Source organism: Notolepis coatsorum (genome assembly GCF_963971535.1).
Source record: "Notolepis coatsorum genome assembly, chromosome: 16".
Lineage (NCBI taxonomy): Eukaryota > Metazoa > Chordata > Actinopteri > Aulopiformes > Paralepididae > Notolepis > Notolepis coatsorum.
In genome coordinates this window covers 89,364,283-89,382,392 of record NC_140180.1, presented here as the reverse complement: position 1 = coordinate 89,382,392, position 18,110 = coordinate 89,364,283, and the positions used below count along the sequence as shown (strand labels likewise).

The 18,110-nt window shown below is 41.6% G+C and overlaps 1 protein-coding gene across 2 annotated transcripts in view; it reads right to left on the bottom strand.

Annotated features, from left to right (window-relative positions):
• matr3l1.1 (matrin 3-like 1.1) overlaps positions 1-18,110 on the bottom strand; it is a 66,797-nt gene that overhangs the window by 35,177 nt on the left and 13,510 nt on the right. For both annotated transcript variants that reach the window (XM_084331544.1, XM_084331545.1), the window contains exons 7-11: positions 14,811-14,933; positions 13,281-13,406; positions 10,593-10,709; positions 7,852-7,976; positions 3,434-3,684 (exon numbers count right to left, since the gene is read on the bottom strand). In XM_084331544.1, coding sequence (XP_084187670.1) covers positions 3,434-3,684; positions 7,852-7,976; positions 10,593-10,709; positions 13,281-13,406; positions 14,811-14,933 — 742 coding nt within the window. The remainder of the gene's footprint in view (positions 1-3,433; positions 3,685-7,851; positions 7,977-10,592; positions 10,710-13,280; positions 13,407-14,810; positions 14,934-18,110) is intronic.

Here is an 18,110-nt window from a genome sequence, read left to right as displayed (position 1 = left end):
TCTCCTCTCTCCTGGAGCTTAAGGGGGAGCTTAGTATTCCTGCCTCTGAGGAGCGCGTCGCGGCTCATGCGCGTGCTCGGCCAATCAGAGAAACGCGGAAGTGCATGTTGGTTGCCTTAAATGTTCACGCTACCGGGGCATTGTTACTGACAAGTCCATAAGACAGAGTGCCCCCTGCTGGTTTAGATCATGAGTCCGGCGCTCTATTCATGTAGCCATGCTGCCATAGACGATGAATAGGGGCACAAACTTTGTGGAGCCATAAAATGTGAACTTGAGTTCCCATGCTCAAATAAAGTTGTATTCTGGCATTGCTAGGTCTGAACAAGAGTTTAAACCTCATTAAAGACAAGGATTAAAAGAAACCGTAGCAAAACAACAACCCACAATGTCAGTTCCCACTGCCCAGTGTTGTGTTCATTGTCCCAGATTTTACATCCACATGGCATCATAAATTTGAAGGTTCTCTTCTCGTTTCTAGACTTAGGAGAGAGCAGACCAGGGGCGCGTGTATATTTTCCCCAACAGAGTTTCACTTCCGCGTTCGGTTTGCACGATCTGATTGGCCACTGACATTTTTTTCAGTGCCAATCGCGTTACTCTTAACCCTTTCTCTGCCACGCTTATTTATATCCATCAATGTTTGATCACTGCCAGCTCTATTTGTCTATGGAGATGTTCACCTACTTTGCAGGGCTATAACTTTTTAAATTGTATTGTTGCTAAATTGACATTACTATGGCCCATTCAACATCGATTAGCTATTGTTCAGGGTGTAGGAACGTTTTACTTTTTCATTCACACATTCATATAAAAATACTGTCTAGAGCAGTGATTCCCAACCTGGGGTCCGCGGACCCCCTGGGGTCCGCCAGGGGGCGCAGGGGGTCCGCCAGACCACAGATGATTTGAGGTCTTTAAAAAAAAAAAAAAAAAAAAAAAATTAATTAGCATATTTTTATCATCAGAAGCATGAATAGTCTCTCCACTACAATAAAAAATAAAGATAAATAAATAAACATCTAGACATGATTTTTGAACGTTAACAGTAGGCTACCGGGTAGCCGCTAAAACGCGAATCAGTTGACTGTATCACTTTCTGTAGCTAGCCTAGCACGCTAGTTAACTTTCTCGGCTCGTCTGCAGTCAGCCGCCAGAGGCGAAAATGTGTGACAAACGAAAAGGAGATGACGGCAGCTCATCTGCAAAAAAAGTTAGGACCTACAGCAATCGCGAAAATTACATCACCATGGGCTTCACTGAGGGACCAGACAAACGACCTGAGTGTGTGATTTGTGGAGAAAAGTTGGCAAACTCGAGCCTGAAGCCCAGCAAGCTGAAGAGACATCAGGCGTCTAAGCACCCAGAAACCGTTGGGAAGGATCCAGACTTTTTTCGGAGGAAAGAACAGTCTCTCAAGGCGAACAAGCCTGTTGATGTTAGAGTAGCGTGGAGCAGGGGTGGCAGTGATTTACAGAAGGCTACCGAAGCCTCCTTTGAGTGTTCGCTTTTAATTGCAAAAGCAAAGAAACCGCACAATATTGGCGAGCAGCTCATCAAACCAGCCTGCATCAAAATGGTTTAGAAACTGTGCGGCCCACAGGTGGCGGATAAACTAAAATCAGTACCACTCTCGAACAATGTAGTGAAAGATCGAATTGATAAGATGTCAAGTGATTGCGAGCAGCAGCTGTCAGAAAAGCTTAGAAAGGGTCCATTTGCCATACAACTTGATGAAACTACAACTGTCGCAGACGAGGCTGTGCTCATCGTTTATGTGCAATATATTGAAAATGAGGATCTGAAGCAGGACATTCTCATGTCAGTCAACTTTACTACCACCACTCGAGGTGAGGATATGCAAACCGTTCACCATTAGGGACTGATTTGAGAGGATGAATACAGGATTTGAATATTGGCCAAACATTTTGAAATGCATATGGTGCAAGATGAGATTTGTTGATTGAAGGCACAAGTTAAAGAAGCATAGTGGGTCTAATTGTGATGCATATGCCTGTGTATAAGCAGTTTGTTATTAAAATGACAAAAAAAAGGTATTAAACCCAGCTAGGACAGATTCTCTCTGCTACTGATTGGAATTTCCTGTCTCATATTTAGTTTAATTTGTTGCATTGATTTGTTCCATAAATGCAAACCGTTCACCATTAGGGCCTGATTTGAGAGGATGAATACAGCATTTGAATATTGGCCAAACATTTTGAAATGCATATGGTGCAAGATGAGATTTGTTGATTGAAGGCACAAGTCAAAGAAGCATAGTGGGTCTAATTGTGATGCATATGCATGTGTATAAGCAGTTTGTTATTAAAATGAAAAAAAAAAAGTATTTTATGGTATCTTATTAGGAGGGGGTCCGCGAATTTCATCAGAGATGTTTGGGGGTCCCTGGGGGGAAAAAGGTTGGGAACCACTGGTCTAGAGTATAAATGTTTTTATCGTTTTCTCCAGTAATTCTTAGAACGTGAGATATAGCCATTTATGCATATATTACATCATCAAATGCAGTTTGCTAGCGATTGACGTCAGATTAAAAATTTCAATGACCGACGTTAAATGAATCATGTAGTATGGGTGATATATTGATCATAGCAGTTTGTATGGATAATAATAATCAAAAATGCTGAAACTCACCGCAGCTTCCTCGTAGCGATGGGGGATGATACTGGAGCAAAAAGTTTGCTATTATGGGATGTTGATCTAGATTAACCATTTCCGGGTTGTATAATAATATATACGGTACGTCCAAATAACGTTGTTTATTGAGTTATGGCAACCGATCGATTATCCAGTGTGTCAAGATGGAGTCCCGGGAGCGATCGCGAGTGGCGGACGGAATAGGGGGGACACCAAGCACTTCCGGCCCCACTTACCCACTTCCGGTTTGGCGATCGGCCACCAGGTGGCGATATTGAACCGTTGGAGAGTTGAGTGGAGATCCCCAGCACCCGTCAAGGATCCGTCGGTGAAATATGATTACCATGACAGATTTTTGAAATATTGATCTCAAAGACGCTGTAAAACGTCATTGGAAGATTACGCATGGCGAGGAATGACGTCTTAACACGTCATTGGCGATTAAAGGGCTAACAATCGCGCCAGCAGGCTGTTACCCTAACCTTAACCAACTAACCCTCACCTTAACCAACTAACCCCAACCCTAACCTTAACAACTAACCCTAACCTTAACCAACTAACCCTAACCTTAACCAACTTTGAAAGAGAGCGACTTCGAAAGAGTCGCCAAGCTTAACCAGTTTGTTAGGAGTAACGAGATTGGCGCTGAGAGAAACATCAGTGGCCAATCAGATCGCGCAAACCGAACGCGTAAGTGAAACTCCGTTGGGGAAAATATACACGCGGCAGGGGCACAGGACTGGGTGGCATCGCCCTCGACTCCTCTTCCTCTCCTTACCCGAGGGCTGCATCCCGTCAGGCACCTTCTCCTTGGACTGAGAACGTCTGCTCCTGGACGACCGCTCGCTGGACCGAGACCTGTTCCTCTTCTCACCAGAGGATTTCTCCCTCTTCTTGTCCTCTTGCCCTCTGCTGCTCCTCCTCCTCTTCGAATGCGAGGAGTCCTCTCTCTTTCTCCTCGGGCTGGGGCTCCTCAACCTCTTCGCTGCAGAGCGTTCCTCGTCGTATTTCTTGGCCGATGACATACGCCTGCAGGGCAAAGGTTGGCGGGAAAGATGCTATTGTCGGGTGCATTTATCATCAATCTATACCGATATACATCACAATATCTGCTTACATATGCATCGTATAATAATAATAGATTAAATGTATATAGCGCCTTTCATAGTACCCAAGGTCGCTTCACAATCAGGACAAAAAATAGGGCTAGGGAAATAGGGGGAAAAAAGGGGATGAGGGAAGGTAAGGGATAATGGATAATGGACCTAATCTAATTTAATTTAAACTAACAGATGGGGAAAAGCCTTGGTGAAGAGGTGTGTTTTTAGAGCAGATTTGAAGGTGTCCAGGGTTGGGGCTTTGCGGATTTCGGGGGGGAGAGAGTTCCAGAGGGTAGGGGACGCCACGCTGAAGGCTCTGTCCCCAAAAGTCCGTAACCTGGTGCGAGGGATGGAGAGGAGACCTAGATCAGAGGATCGTAGGTTCCGGGATGGAGTATACTTGCATGTTCATCGTATTGAACTGTATGGCAATGGCAATTGTAATATCAAACAAAAAGGTATTTTGATATTTGCTCATAGGGGGCAGCTTAGCTTACATTTTCAACAGATTTTGCATTTTGTGATAAAAGCACCTAATTTGGTACACATATATTTAGAAATCTGGATATTGGGCCACTGCAAATTCACCCCCTAGTGGCCATGGCAGGCATCAACGTTATTAGATCACTTTTAGGGGGGCTGCCTGTAACCTAAATCAGCCATTTCATATCAGCCATATTGAATGTCTCAAAATTAACTGGGAATTTAGTTCTCAACATGCATTGGTGACATTCAATATGTATAGTCAAGTTAGACCGCGCTCACAAGTTCTCACACTGGGTGCTGTAATCCCATAAAGTTCAGTATATCAAAAAGCAGGGTAGCCGGACCAGCACTCACAGGTTCAATGTTTTTTAATGGCAGCCTGAATAAATAGCAGACATGTTTCGGACGCTAGCCATATCACTGAAGAAGGACATTGTCCGAAACATGTCTGCTATTTATTCAGGCTGCCATTAAAAAACATTGAACCTGTGAGTGCTGGTCCGGCTACCCTGCTTTTTGATATACTGACATTCAATATGTAAAATGGCATATCTCTGGTTCTATTTGGACTATAATAATAATATTGGTATCTGTGAAAAAGCAACATTTAATTTAGGGTAGGCACAGCCCCCCTAAAAGCGATCTAATAACATTGATGCCTGCCATGGCCAGTAGGGGGGCCCAATATCCAGATTTCTTCTAAATATATTAAGCTACATAGGTACTAGTGCACTGCAACCTTGCCCAGGCCCGACGGGGCCCGGCCCGGCGGGTTCGGGCTGGGTAGGGCTTTTTTTTAAATAAATAATTCGGGCTCGGCCGGGCCCGGGCACCGCCGTTTTTTTTTCTTCTTTTTTTTTTTTTTTCATATAACTAGGGTTATATGATAACCTTCGTTTTAAGATTCGCTTTCTCTTTTGCGCCAGAGAAACATTTGGATGTAATTACTGCAGCGCGCAGGGAGAACTCAGGGGACAAGTTCAACTCGATTGGTTGTGTTGGAATATAGCCAGTTGGCGAACGTTTTAATTTGTTCTTGGGATGTATGTAGCCGGTTTTGTTAACGGTGTTCAATGCGTTGCTGACGTCATGGTGAGTGATGTTTACTATTTGCTGGGTCGCGACTCGCTACTTGTTTTGTTGTGATTTTCATTACGTTGCTCTGCTCGAAATCTGATTTCTGTTTTCTTTTTTTAATTTTATTTTAATTTTTTTTAGCGTTTATCGCTTTTCTGGTCAAGCATGACCGACAGTTGTAGGGTGAAACGGGAGAGAGAGCAGGGGGAGACATTCGAGAAAAAATGACGGCGAGTCCGGGAATCGAACTCGGAGTCAACCAGATCCGTGACGCAGCACGGAGTCCCGCGACGCAGCGCGGTAACATGGTGTGCTACTGGAGCACCCTGATTTCTGTTTTCTGTTTGTTTGTTTGACTGAGTAGGCTATTGTGTGTCGTGTGTGTGTGTGTGTGTGTGTGTGTGTGTGTGTCAAAGAAGATTCTATAGCCTTCAATACGTTTTACGAGGCTGATGTGTGAGTCAGTCTATATAAGCGAGCACTGGGAGAGACGGCATTGCGAAACAGGCTATGTAAATGCTTCTTAGTTTTGTTTATTTATTACGTTCATATAAAACCGTGTTTCGAATATTTAAAACAAATACAAAGAAAAATTATATTTTAATAATAATAATAATAATTTTTTTCTGGTTTTCACGCGGGCTAGGGCTTAAAATATTATTTACAGCCGGGCTTATTTTCGGGCAGGGCCTGAAGTTCACGGGCTCGGGCTTTATTTCAAGGCCCTTGCAGACCACTAATAGGTACCAGGTTTGACGTTTTTATAACAAAGTGCACAATTCTTCAGCTAAGCTGCCCCAACTCATATAAAAAAACTCACAACCACAGAACTTATATTTATATATAACATTTATGATGAACATATCAGAAAATTTTAATGATAATGTGCTGAATAGTGGCGTTTCACAAAATGTTTGTGTAGTTCTCCTTCTTCCAACATGACTGCCTGTAACCATTGGTGACCACTTTCAAAAGAAAACACCACATTCATGTGCAGTGGTAGAGTAGGTAAAACAGCATTCATGTGCAGTGGTAGAGTAGGTAAAACAGCATTCATGTGCAGTAGGGATGCCCCGATCACGTTTTTTGCCACCGATACGTGAGCCATATCGGCCGATACCGATCGTTTTTGATTAAAAATAAATTAAAAGATTTTTTATATAATTTTTTTTTTTTTTTATAAAATATATACATTATATAATTAGACTTGTACTTGTATTATCTGCGAGACATCGCCACCACGCAACAAGTCAAAATGCTCGCTATCTGCAAACAGCTCCACTGTCTGTGTGTACTCTAGTAGCCTCCAGCTCCAAAAAGGATTCTCCTGTGCTGCAGCTGGACCCTATTGGTAACGTTACTGTGCTTTGGTCATATCACATTCAGCAAGCCCTGACATAAGACATTGATATCAAGAGCTATCTGTAGCTACTGCTAGCCAGCTAGATGACGTTAAGACAGAACTTTTTAGTTCAATGGGACATTTCGTGTTTAACAGTGAACTAACGTCAGCTAACGCAAGCTAACGCAAGCTAACGGAGGTATCAACAAGGACCAATAGACTTGCTGGAGCATTTGTTGATATCAGGAGCTATCAGTAGCTAGCCGGCTAAATACCGTTAGACAATGCCTACTAAAAGTGAATAGTTGACTGGGTAATTTTGTTTAAACAGTAACGATAGCTAGGTAGCTAACGTTAGCTCAGGTCGAATGCACTATAGACTCGAGCAGAGGAGCCGCCTCTCAGTCCTCTGTGTTTACAAACTGTACACGGGTGCGGGCGGGGCTAGGGAGGAGGAGCAGCGGCAGTTTGCAGGTCCTGTGTGTGAGACAGACAGCGAGTGAGATCTCCGCTTGATCGGTTTCCGCGATCTGCGAATATGACTCATTATCGGAATTCACAGATTCACAGATCGCATATTTATACCGATTATCGGCCGATAACGATCGGTGGCCGATCGATCGGGGCATCCCTAATGTGCAGTGGTAGAGCAGGAAAAACATGAAGTTACTGTTCTGCTACAACTCGTCTAGAGGGGTGTTATCGGCTCTCAAGGCCATCGGCTGAACCCGTGGCTAGAACGTGTGGGACAAGAGTATGAATTTAGAATTTAGTTAAGAACCGTGTTTGCGTTATATAGAGAGCTCAAGGAGACAGAGTTGTACTTCTGGTGGCAGACTTTGAGGGAGACAGACCTAGATAGAAATTGGCTTAGGAAGAATGGCAATTGATAATATTATGCATTTTGTCTTTTATTCTTACTGTGTGGATATTTGCTTGAAATTTGCCGTTTCACAGACTGAAGCTTAATATAGAATTACTCACTATTTCACATGGACTACACAAGAAATTCAGTCGAAATCTAACAGGGGCATTCTAAACATTCGGTGAAAGCACTGCCCTCTTTTCTTGATCCTCCAAATCACAAATTGTCGCTGTCAGAGGGAAGCGACAGTTGTGATTGGAGGGACCGAGAAAAGAGGGCGGGGCTTGAGATGGGTCAATAGCAGGAGCTAGAAGAGAGTGACTTACATGAGTGTGTTGTATTCTGCAGAGTAGGCAACTTTGATGGCGTCCCCGTCGATCCTCAGTGTGTTGGACGAGTAATATTCCACCAGCTTTTGAGCGTCCGGAGCGTTCTTCATTTCCACGAAAGCCTATGAAGCATGACATCATTAATAATTTTACATCTTAAGAGCAGCCAAGTCTCCTGCACACCTTACTAATTGATCCATCTCAGGGGTTCTCAAAACGTTATACCACAACCATTTTATTTAGGATTTTTTTTGGGGACCCGGACCCCACACTTAACACATTGGTTGCCAGCCGGATATGACGATTTATCGCTTGGATGCCAGCACGTTAATCAATGGGAGGACGAACACATTTGCGAGCGATTAAACTATATCTTAAATTATGGCTATGTGTCTAATACACCCGTCGCTTATCAATGACTTGATTGCAGTCAACATGTACGAAACGGATTGTTTTTTCATCAGTACATTTCCACTTTATACCGTTTTTACAAGTATAGTTTTGAAGATTTCTAGTGATTCCAGAGAAATCCGCGAAAATAGCCATTTACTGGAATACACAAAACACGTTGTCATTTTCCGGCTGATTTATGAATCGCTTTCAAATAAACGCTAGATTATCGAGAGTATTTGTGTTCTTATGCACGATACAAAAGCGGGCTGAAAAATCATTTATTCGTGCCGCGCTCAGCGCCTAACGCCACACACATACACACGTTGTGAACGCTGTGAAAAACAACTCTGATTAACCCAAAACTGGGAACATAGATTCCTTACCTCAGATAAGATGTTCTACAAAAAGATGAATCCAATTCCTGATCGCCATTCCAAATATTGATCGCGTTTATTGATCCAACGTTATAGTCCGAAACGCATAATCGAAAGCTGCTCCGAGCCTCGCCAGTGAATCTGGTAACAGACACTGCTTGCCAGAGATGGGAAAACCCTGGACCAGAGTTTTTCTCTGATGCACTTTTTCACTCAATCCAATCCAATGATGTGCATTACCATCCGGGGGACGATAGGGGGCGTTATTTGCCCTTTTCGAGCTCAGAGCCATTCCCAATGATAACGTCAGGCTGGACGGATGAAAAATGAATGGATATCGCTAATAAAAGAAATAACGATTAAATAACGAGAAATCTCGTTATTGGCATGGTGGCCAATAACGCGAAATCTCGTGGGCAGCCAATGTGTTAATGTATTGCGTAATTTCAACGTGGAATTAAGGAATATCAAAATAAAAGCACACGTTGAACTTGCGTAAGCATATTTATATTACAGCACTATGTTATCAATACACATTTATAAAACGAGGCATTTAGTCAAAATGTTACCAGAACATTTAAATGTTTTATTGCCAATGTGCAAAAAGTTGCAACTATTCAATATTATAATGTGCTTTATTTATATTTTTCAATGGGGTTGTATTGTGATGAAAGTATGATATTCTGGTACACAATAATGTGGTTTAAATTATAAGCAAATATGATTAAAATACTTTTGTTTGATACTACAATTGCCATTCAGCTGCACTGTCACCTACCCACGACCCCACTTTGGGTCGCAACCCGTAGTTTGAGAACCACTGATCCATCTCAAGCTCTGTCCTCCGATCACAACTGTTGCTTCCTTCAGACAAACAAAGTTTGGAAGCTACAAGGACTATCAGAAAATCTACCGTACAACACAATTTACATTGTACGGTTCCATTGACCTTGGGACATTGCAGTCAATATCCATCAACAGTCTCCCTGAGCTAGAAATCAGAGCTTCAATTTGTGCTGCCATCAAGTGACATTTTGGAATTGGTCCAGTGTCAATATATATATATATATACAACCTTTATATGAGCCATCTTAGGGCTGGGCGATATGGAAAAAAATCATATCGCGATAACGATATGATAATTTTATTTTATTTCTCGATATCGATAATTATCGAATTGTTATAAGTATAAAAAAAAATTAATTTTTTTTTTTTTTTTTTTTTTTTTTTTTTTTTTTTTTAAACAACAGATGTATGTTTATTTTGCAGCAATTCTTTGTCATTGCCGCCATCTTTAGTGTTACATCCCCTCACACTCCAGTTCTCAGGCTGCAGCTGGTTTAAAAGCTAAAGTAAACCGGCTTCTCTGCTGGCTGTGGCTCCAGAGGAGTTGAACAGTTCTGGCTCTGCTAGTTTATTTTCGATCTTTTGGCGCTTTTTTGGTGGACAAACCACCGCACATGTGCACTGTGACTCGTGACTGGAGTCTAGTTCTGCTAGCACACATAGCCTACTGTGTACAGACGGTTTCAAAATGTATTTTAAATTAGAAAGCAAACAAAATAAATGGACAAGAGAAAAAGAAATCTGAATTTGGTCAGTATTGTCATTTGGACAAGCAAAGCCATTACTTTAAGTTGCAGGCAAGAAAGACAAGTCTGTCCACTGTCTCTGGTTTTAAAACTGCCCTGTTGCAGGTAAAAAAAAAAAAAAAAATTTAAATTTCGATATTCGATATCGATTATTAAAATATATCGCGATATTTATCGTTATCGTTATATCGCCCAGCCCTAAGCCATCTCATCGAAAATGGGTTTATCGGTCTGAATTAGAAAATGTACCCATATCCCAGTAAAATCTCCATGGGTACCATACCATCTCTGAGTTATTCCATTATTCACAGTCTATGGATCAGCTGCTGGATGTGTCCCCCCATTAAAATATGTGTAATGGTGAGTAAGTAGAGCTCACCAGAGAAGGCAGGAACAGCGTGTAGAGCGGAGGTCCAAAGCCTTTCACCACGGTGATGAGGTCAGCCTGGCCGTCCTCTGCTGAGGGGGCAGGCGTGAAGCTCACCACTCGAGAGCTCTGTCGGACACAAAACACGAACTTCTAATTCAACTCAACGTGTTCAAAGCAGACATGAGAAATAAAAGAGAAAATGTGACATCAAAACATTGCAAGTTGGTTAATATTCCCTCACAAGGGACAAAACAGTGCAGGCCCCATTGCCAGAGTTGAGAAATAGTATCCTTTAACATAATAAAATACTGGAACGGCCTACCAAGTCTCAGAACTCAGAACCCTTGCATCCTTTTGGGCTAAATCCCTATCTCCAGACTACAGACTCGCAGACTGAGCCCTCATGGACTTGACTGACATAATTCAGAGTTCTCATGTTTGGTAGTCCAAGAGGGTGCAAGGGTTCCGAGTAGGAAAAACATTTGGAACGACACGCCTCCTCTCAATCAGTAGAATCAACATCAGCTGTGATGCAGCACAGTGTCAGCAGCCCAAGACCTCATGAATGTGGGTTTAGAATAAATCCACAGCTTCTGCATAAGCATTTTAAATAGGGCTAAATAAAATAGCAGGCTACAGGTTAATAAAATATAGAATATAGAATATCAAGTTTACACAGTTCTTTGTTTTACCATTAGGCATATTTTATAATGCCTCCTAATTGTATGCCTCCCAGTCCCATCCACTACACACGGACTTGGCCGATAGAAGGAGCATGTTCAGAGTTAAGGCCCTCCCATAGTCGAGCAGACTGTACACAGAGCAGACTCCGCGGAGGTCCGCGCGGCTCTTTGAGCTTTGATCTCAGCGGACAGCGAAGCTACTATTTTCTGACGCGCGGACATCCGCACCGCTGACTTGGTGTCACACAAAACGCTGCTCGGCGTTTTGGTTGACATCGAACTGCATTTAATGTGACGCCGATCTGCATTTTACTCTGACCACTCGCTCCGTGCCAACAAGAGAGATGTTTGAATGGCTTTTCTAAATGAAGTGTGTAAAATGTCCAGTTTTATTTTTGAAATAAAACTGGTGCTTTTATTTCATGCAATGCCGTTTGTCATTTCAGCACCAGCGCTGTCCACCTCAAGCCTATACGGTACATTGCATTTCGCTGCCTATATACCTGTTATTCAAGTGCGTAAAACTGCCCGTTTTATTATCGAAATATTGGAAACGGAGATAACACTCTTTATTTTGACATCGGATGATGACGACATGACAGAAGTTGAACAGCGTGGGGACAATTGTGTAAACTGGCGCGTGACATGTAGGAAATTGGTCCGCGGAGGTCCGCTAGACTATGAAGGCTCAAAGAGTCCAGTGGACCTCCGCGGAGTCTGCTCTGTGTACAGTCTGCTCGACTATGGGAGGGCCTTTAGACTCAGACTCCCAAGATGCAACACTGAACGCACAGGAAGTCCTTCATTCCGACAGCCATCAGACTATACAACACGTCACTGTGCCTCACTGAGCACAGTGTGACGGTACAACTCTGGTAATCTTCCTGGACTTTTGACCCGTGACTTTTTACTCCCACATCGACACTTTTCCACATTTACTGTATATATTTAGAATGTATATCCCAGACTGTATTTGTATTCTCATTTGTGATTTTTGATTTTGACTGCCTAAATGTTTATTGTGAGCGATCTGTAGTACTGAATTTCCCTCGGGATCAATAAAGTACTTCTATTCTATTCTATTTACCTTCATGGGTAATGATTATATAAGTAAATCAATGTGTTGGACACATAACTATATGTACGGACTTTAATAATCACCTTCGCTTTGGATTGTGGGCAATTCCCTTGGTTGAAGTTAGCAAAGACATGGTTAAAGTCCACACAGAGGGCCACAATAGTCCACATCAGAAACCTCATGGACTCGCTCTCCCGAACTTAAGAAAGAACACGCCAACATTATGGGAAATACAGTCTTCTCCAGAGTCAGACAAGAGTATAGATACCAATTTCCTCTTAGTGCACTCAGTAGAAAGCTATATGACTGCAAGCTAACTTAGCTTAGCACAAATTAATGGAAGCACATACAGACCAGCTAGCCTAGGTGTTTGAGTTTTAAGCTAGGCTAGTTTGCAGCCGGATAGCTTTCTACTGAACACAGAGGGAATTGGTATCCATCTTCTTGTCCGACTCTGGAGAAGACTGTAAGCACATTGGCGAGTTCCTTTAACAAGAACACACTTCAAAGTCCATGAGCCAGCAAGCCTCGACCTTGGACTCTCAAACTTCACAATCTGGAAATACGTCAGTCAAGTCTATAAGGACTTAGTCCACAAGTCTTTAGTCTGGACACTGGGATTGATGCTGCGTTAAAATGGTCCTCTGGAACTTAAGACGGTTTCAAATTTTTCACCCAACCTCCTAGCGTTCACTTTGCATTGGTTTGTGGCCAACTAGCCTGAGCTAGCATGAGCAACAGCATGGATTGTGCTGAGAAATTACTCTACCGATCAATAACAACATTGGGAAGTAGCAAATAGAGCTAGGGTTCAGAAATATCCCTTTATGGTTACAAGATCAATGGATTTCAATCAGCATGCATACCTATCCATATTGGTGAACAAGAAACTCTCAAATAGATTGTGGCTGATGGTCTGATAAACACTGTCGTTACCTGAAGGAAGTTTAAGGTGGATGATGCAGAGAACACGATTTCTTGTCCTTTGGCCTCGACAGGGTTGCTGGTGTAGTATTTAACCAGGTCCTTTGCCTGGTCGACTGATCCCATCTCCACAAACGCCTTGGGGGGGGGGGGGGGGGGGGTTGAGTTGCCATATAGTCATTCAGGTATGTAATCGTGACACAGAAGGCGGAAAAGACCAGAATGAATAGGAATTGTGGATGGGCGTGAGTAATTGATTACCACTGAACTTGAGGGAACTACATTTTTTTAATTTAATTTGGTTAACACCAAGTACGTCCACCAAAAGTGGCTGCTTTTGCCATTGAAACTGAAATCTCGCTCTGAAATCCCACAAGGCGTGAGTTGTTGCAGGAATGCTGTAGAGCTATGGACCAAAGGGTTTGCTATGTTGGAATACAGTTATCTTAGCGTTATGTAAAAGATAAAAACAGCGGTTTGTGTTTGTGCATTTCTAAATTGTGCCAACAACACGTCGCCCACTTTGCATAGCGTTCATAGACTATTGATATGGACAGTTTGGACACAAACGCGTTTTTCTCAAGAAACATGCCGTTCCATGAGCCGGGAGACGTGCTGCAGACAGAGTGGAGGTGCTGTAATTATTACAAATGGTAACTGACAATATGCGTGAAGCATCGGGTGTATTGCTGTGCATTGTTATTGTTGCTGCCATACGCTTTAAGATGCTTTCTAAAAATAGATTTCCCTAAACAAGTACTCGAGCACTACTCCAGTGATTCATGCGAGTACTGGATCTGGGAAATCATGACTTGTTCCGTTCCCTAGTGGGAATGGATGGAATTGTCAGTCCAATTTAATAGAGGCCTTGCACAGTGTGTGTAGTTCTTTCTTCCAGCCTGGCTGCCTGTAGCATAGCAACTATTGTTTTGCACATGACAATGGACATATTCACACGGCAGCCATTTTGCTCTTATGTCGTGCTCAGGTTGGGATTCCTTTCCACATGGTCAGTGGACCTTTTCTAACATGTTGCAATGTTTGCAAAAACAGCAGCTGGGAAGTAAACCGGGGTCAAAGCTCTCGACGGAACAGCAATAGAATTCTTCTGAAGAGGTCTATATAGATACGTTGGATAAACAGACACGTTAGTTTAAGCCACCAAATTAATCTCCTTACTTTAGCGTGGTCCACTATATGAGATGGTAAAGTAGCCAAACCTCAGATTCCTTGGGACCGACAGCTGAGCAAACATGTTTGCCAAATTGTCGTTTTGAATCATTGTTGCATACAAGTTCTGAATGTACCCCCGTTTCCATCATGGGGTGAAATGCTTTGTTTATATGGGTGAAGTCGAATTGAAATACCAGTAGGTCAATTCGTTCCGATTATCAGACTAAAAGGTTACAATCGATTTGCAGTTAAATTCAATAAACATCAACTGGATTGCATGTGATTATGCATACCTAAGCAGATATTGTGATACATTAAGAGAAATACAATACAATAATAAATTTGTGGCAGAGCATTTGACCGTCTTACCAGCGCAGGGAACATGAGGATCTTCACTATTTTCCCAAACGGATCAGTCAAAGTTCTCAGGTAATTCTCATCCACAGACTGGACAGCAAACTTTGCACAGACCACCTTGCTATTCGCTGGAACCTGTGGGGAAACAACAAGGATCCATGCGAGTACAGGACAGGCTGAACACATTGGACCTCGTGATCGAACGGAGTGACGAGAAGGTTACGAACTAATTTCTCGTAACTCCACTTACAAACTTCTCGGGTCGAACGGTTTCTTTTCAGAGATTCGATCGTAGCTAAGAACAGGATTTACAAATGCGGAAAGGCAGTCGTAGATAGGACAGACTGGTGTGCGCCCGTGTTCTTAAGGGCTTCATTTGGGAGAAATCATTGGTGATTGCGTTCACATAGATTCTACAGACATCCTCGGATTTAAATAATTATAATACATACGACAATATTAGTATAATTAACAATTATGTTTTACATTTATAGTCATGACTGAGGATAAATAAAAGCACTACATAAACACTGCAAATGACAGTGAATAAATAAGAACTAAACTCAATCGCGCGGATATAGCTATAGTGGAATAGAATGGACACATCTACATTCTGCTCTCAGCGCATCCCATTCCTTTCATGTAGGCTATATATTTGCCACGTTGTATTAATATTCCATATACCGTCTTGTTCTCTATTGTTATTATTTCTTTTTTTTAGAGCTGTCAGTTTATCGCGTTTATTAGATTAATTAATTACACAGCAAATTATGACGTTATGAAAATTAACTCAAAAGTAATAATAAAAAGAAAGTGATATTCTCATTCATTCCATAAGCACGTAGAATAAACATTTACCAAAAAAAAAAAAAAAAAAAAAATTTTGTCCATTTGTATGTTCTTGGTATCTGATTCTAGGCCTAGGGACATCTATGGATCTCAGGGAATGTATTCACAGTGTCAGAAATACTGTGTCTGTGAAACCCTGCATATATCGGTATCGGTTGATATCGGTATCGGAAATTAAGAGTTGGACAATATCGGTATATCGGTAAAAAAGCCAATATCGAACATCCCTAATTTAGATTAATCTATGCATCGTTACACCCCTAGTAACAACACTTACGACCGTTTTCGGCTTGCCATTGCCCCGACTGCTTTGTTGTTGAATCAAGTCAAATCTTAGGTAAGCGTGTATTGTGCTTGTGAACGTTGACGTGAACGTGAGGCACACTTCATAGGTTTCATGGGTCATAGGTCTTAAACAAATGTAAAAAAAAATAAAAACATTTACAGTACCAAAATGTGGCACCGGCAGATCTCACGTGAATCGGTAGTACCGACGTGATTCGGTCGGTACCCTTAACCTCTTCCACCCAACGGGACCGATACCGGTCCCGAAATGACTCTGGTCATAAATCAATATTTTTTAGACCGTTGGATAAAAGTTGCGATTTTAATTTCAAATGTATTAAAGTATTAACATCACTAACATGTCACAACAGCATGTAGAATGTATATTATCATCAATACGTTAGTTTAGCAATAGGTTAAAAGTGTCATTAGATAGATTTAACTTTTCGATTTGGTGAAGTCTATTCCGAGAGTGCAACAATTTTGGAAATTTTGAACCATGGTAATTGTAGTCTTTTGCGGCCATTTTGTAGCAGAGTTCCACAGATATCGTTCTGCGTTTAACGTTTTTAAAACTACACTTCCTGGAAGATTTTATGGGGTTCAAGGTTCAGAGTTCTGTATGAATTATTTCAATAACTGTTAATATTCGGGATAATAAGCCACAAAAGGTAACGTTTTTGACAAATATTGAAAGGCTTTCAAGTTTCTCTTCCCCATTGTTAACATGTAGGAACAATTAGATCTGAAATTAGTTTCAAAACGGTTGCACTGTGGGGAAAATAAAAAAGTACAGTAGATTTCATGATCTGTTCTTATGGACGCCTGGTGATACTAAATCCAAATTGAACTCTGGCATTTGAAAGATAATATATGTATATATATATGTACGAATTGGCTATAATAAGGTAATTTATAAGGCTCCTATTCTATAATAATTATTTCAAATTGCATTGGTCCGGATGGGAGAATTCAGAACCTTCTATTTAATCATCTTCCCATTATTAATATCCTTCGATTTTTTTGTACACATGATCTCAAGAAGGTACTGAACGAGATCAGTGGCAGTTTTTAATGTTTGGTCATTATCAGCATGGTGTTATTCACTGTCAAAGATGCAAAGACAAATCATAATTCATATTCTCCTTTGTTTCATCACAATTTAAGCAAGCCTAGTAATACACAATATTTCTGACACTAAATACATTCACTGAGGTCCATAGATGTCCTACCCTAGATACCAAGAATATGCTAATGGTCCTTGTAGAAGTGGAGCAATATTCCATTTACCTAGGTATATATTTTAGGCGGATTTTCAGAAAATATTCCACGGGTGGAACAGGTTAACTGGTTCTGCGCCAAAAACGAGTATACTCATTATTGGCCGCCAATCTAATAACGCCAACAACGAGTTTACTCGTTTTTATGATCGTCATTTCCTTTATTCGCTATTGGCATTCATAATTCATCCAGCAAGGCTGTGGGAGCCTCTGGACTGTCTGATATTGCAACGCCTCAATACCACCACCTGGTGGATTTCGGGCGAGTTGCACTCCACTCTAAACCGGATGTGGCGCTCTGTGCATCAGGGAAAATGTTCCGGCAGAGCTATCTTGTTATGTGGATCCAGACAAACACTCGAGTGCATTGGATAGCTTTCGAGACGCAAGAATCTATATGCTTTCGGCGTTTATTGCGTCGTACAAACGGAAAATGGATCTAGCAGATAGAAATCAAATAATTGGAATATTTTTTCTCCAGACTCATCGGCCACAGGTAAAAGGAATCTAACGTTAATTCCAGCTCGATTGTCCATTTATTTCATTGCAATCCATCTGATCAACGTATGTCGTACTAAAGAAAGCAGTTACTGACAATCAAGGAATCATAAACGACCCCCCCCCCCCCCCCACCCCTTTCCTTCATGCATGATGGAGCATAATGTATACCGATCATATGCATTTGAATTTTTTAATATAGTGTATAGGAACGAAACGCCAATCGATGATGTATAATATGCATCAGGCCTATAACTCGCGTTCTAGGAATTACTGCTCTACACTCTAAAAACATACTTATATTCACAACGGTACTAACACGACAATGTATGAATGGAAAAATATAACGTTCCCACATCCAGAACGATAGATACCCGATGTTGAATGGGCCATAGTAATG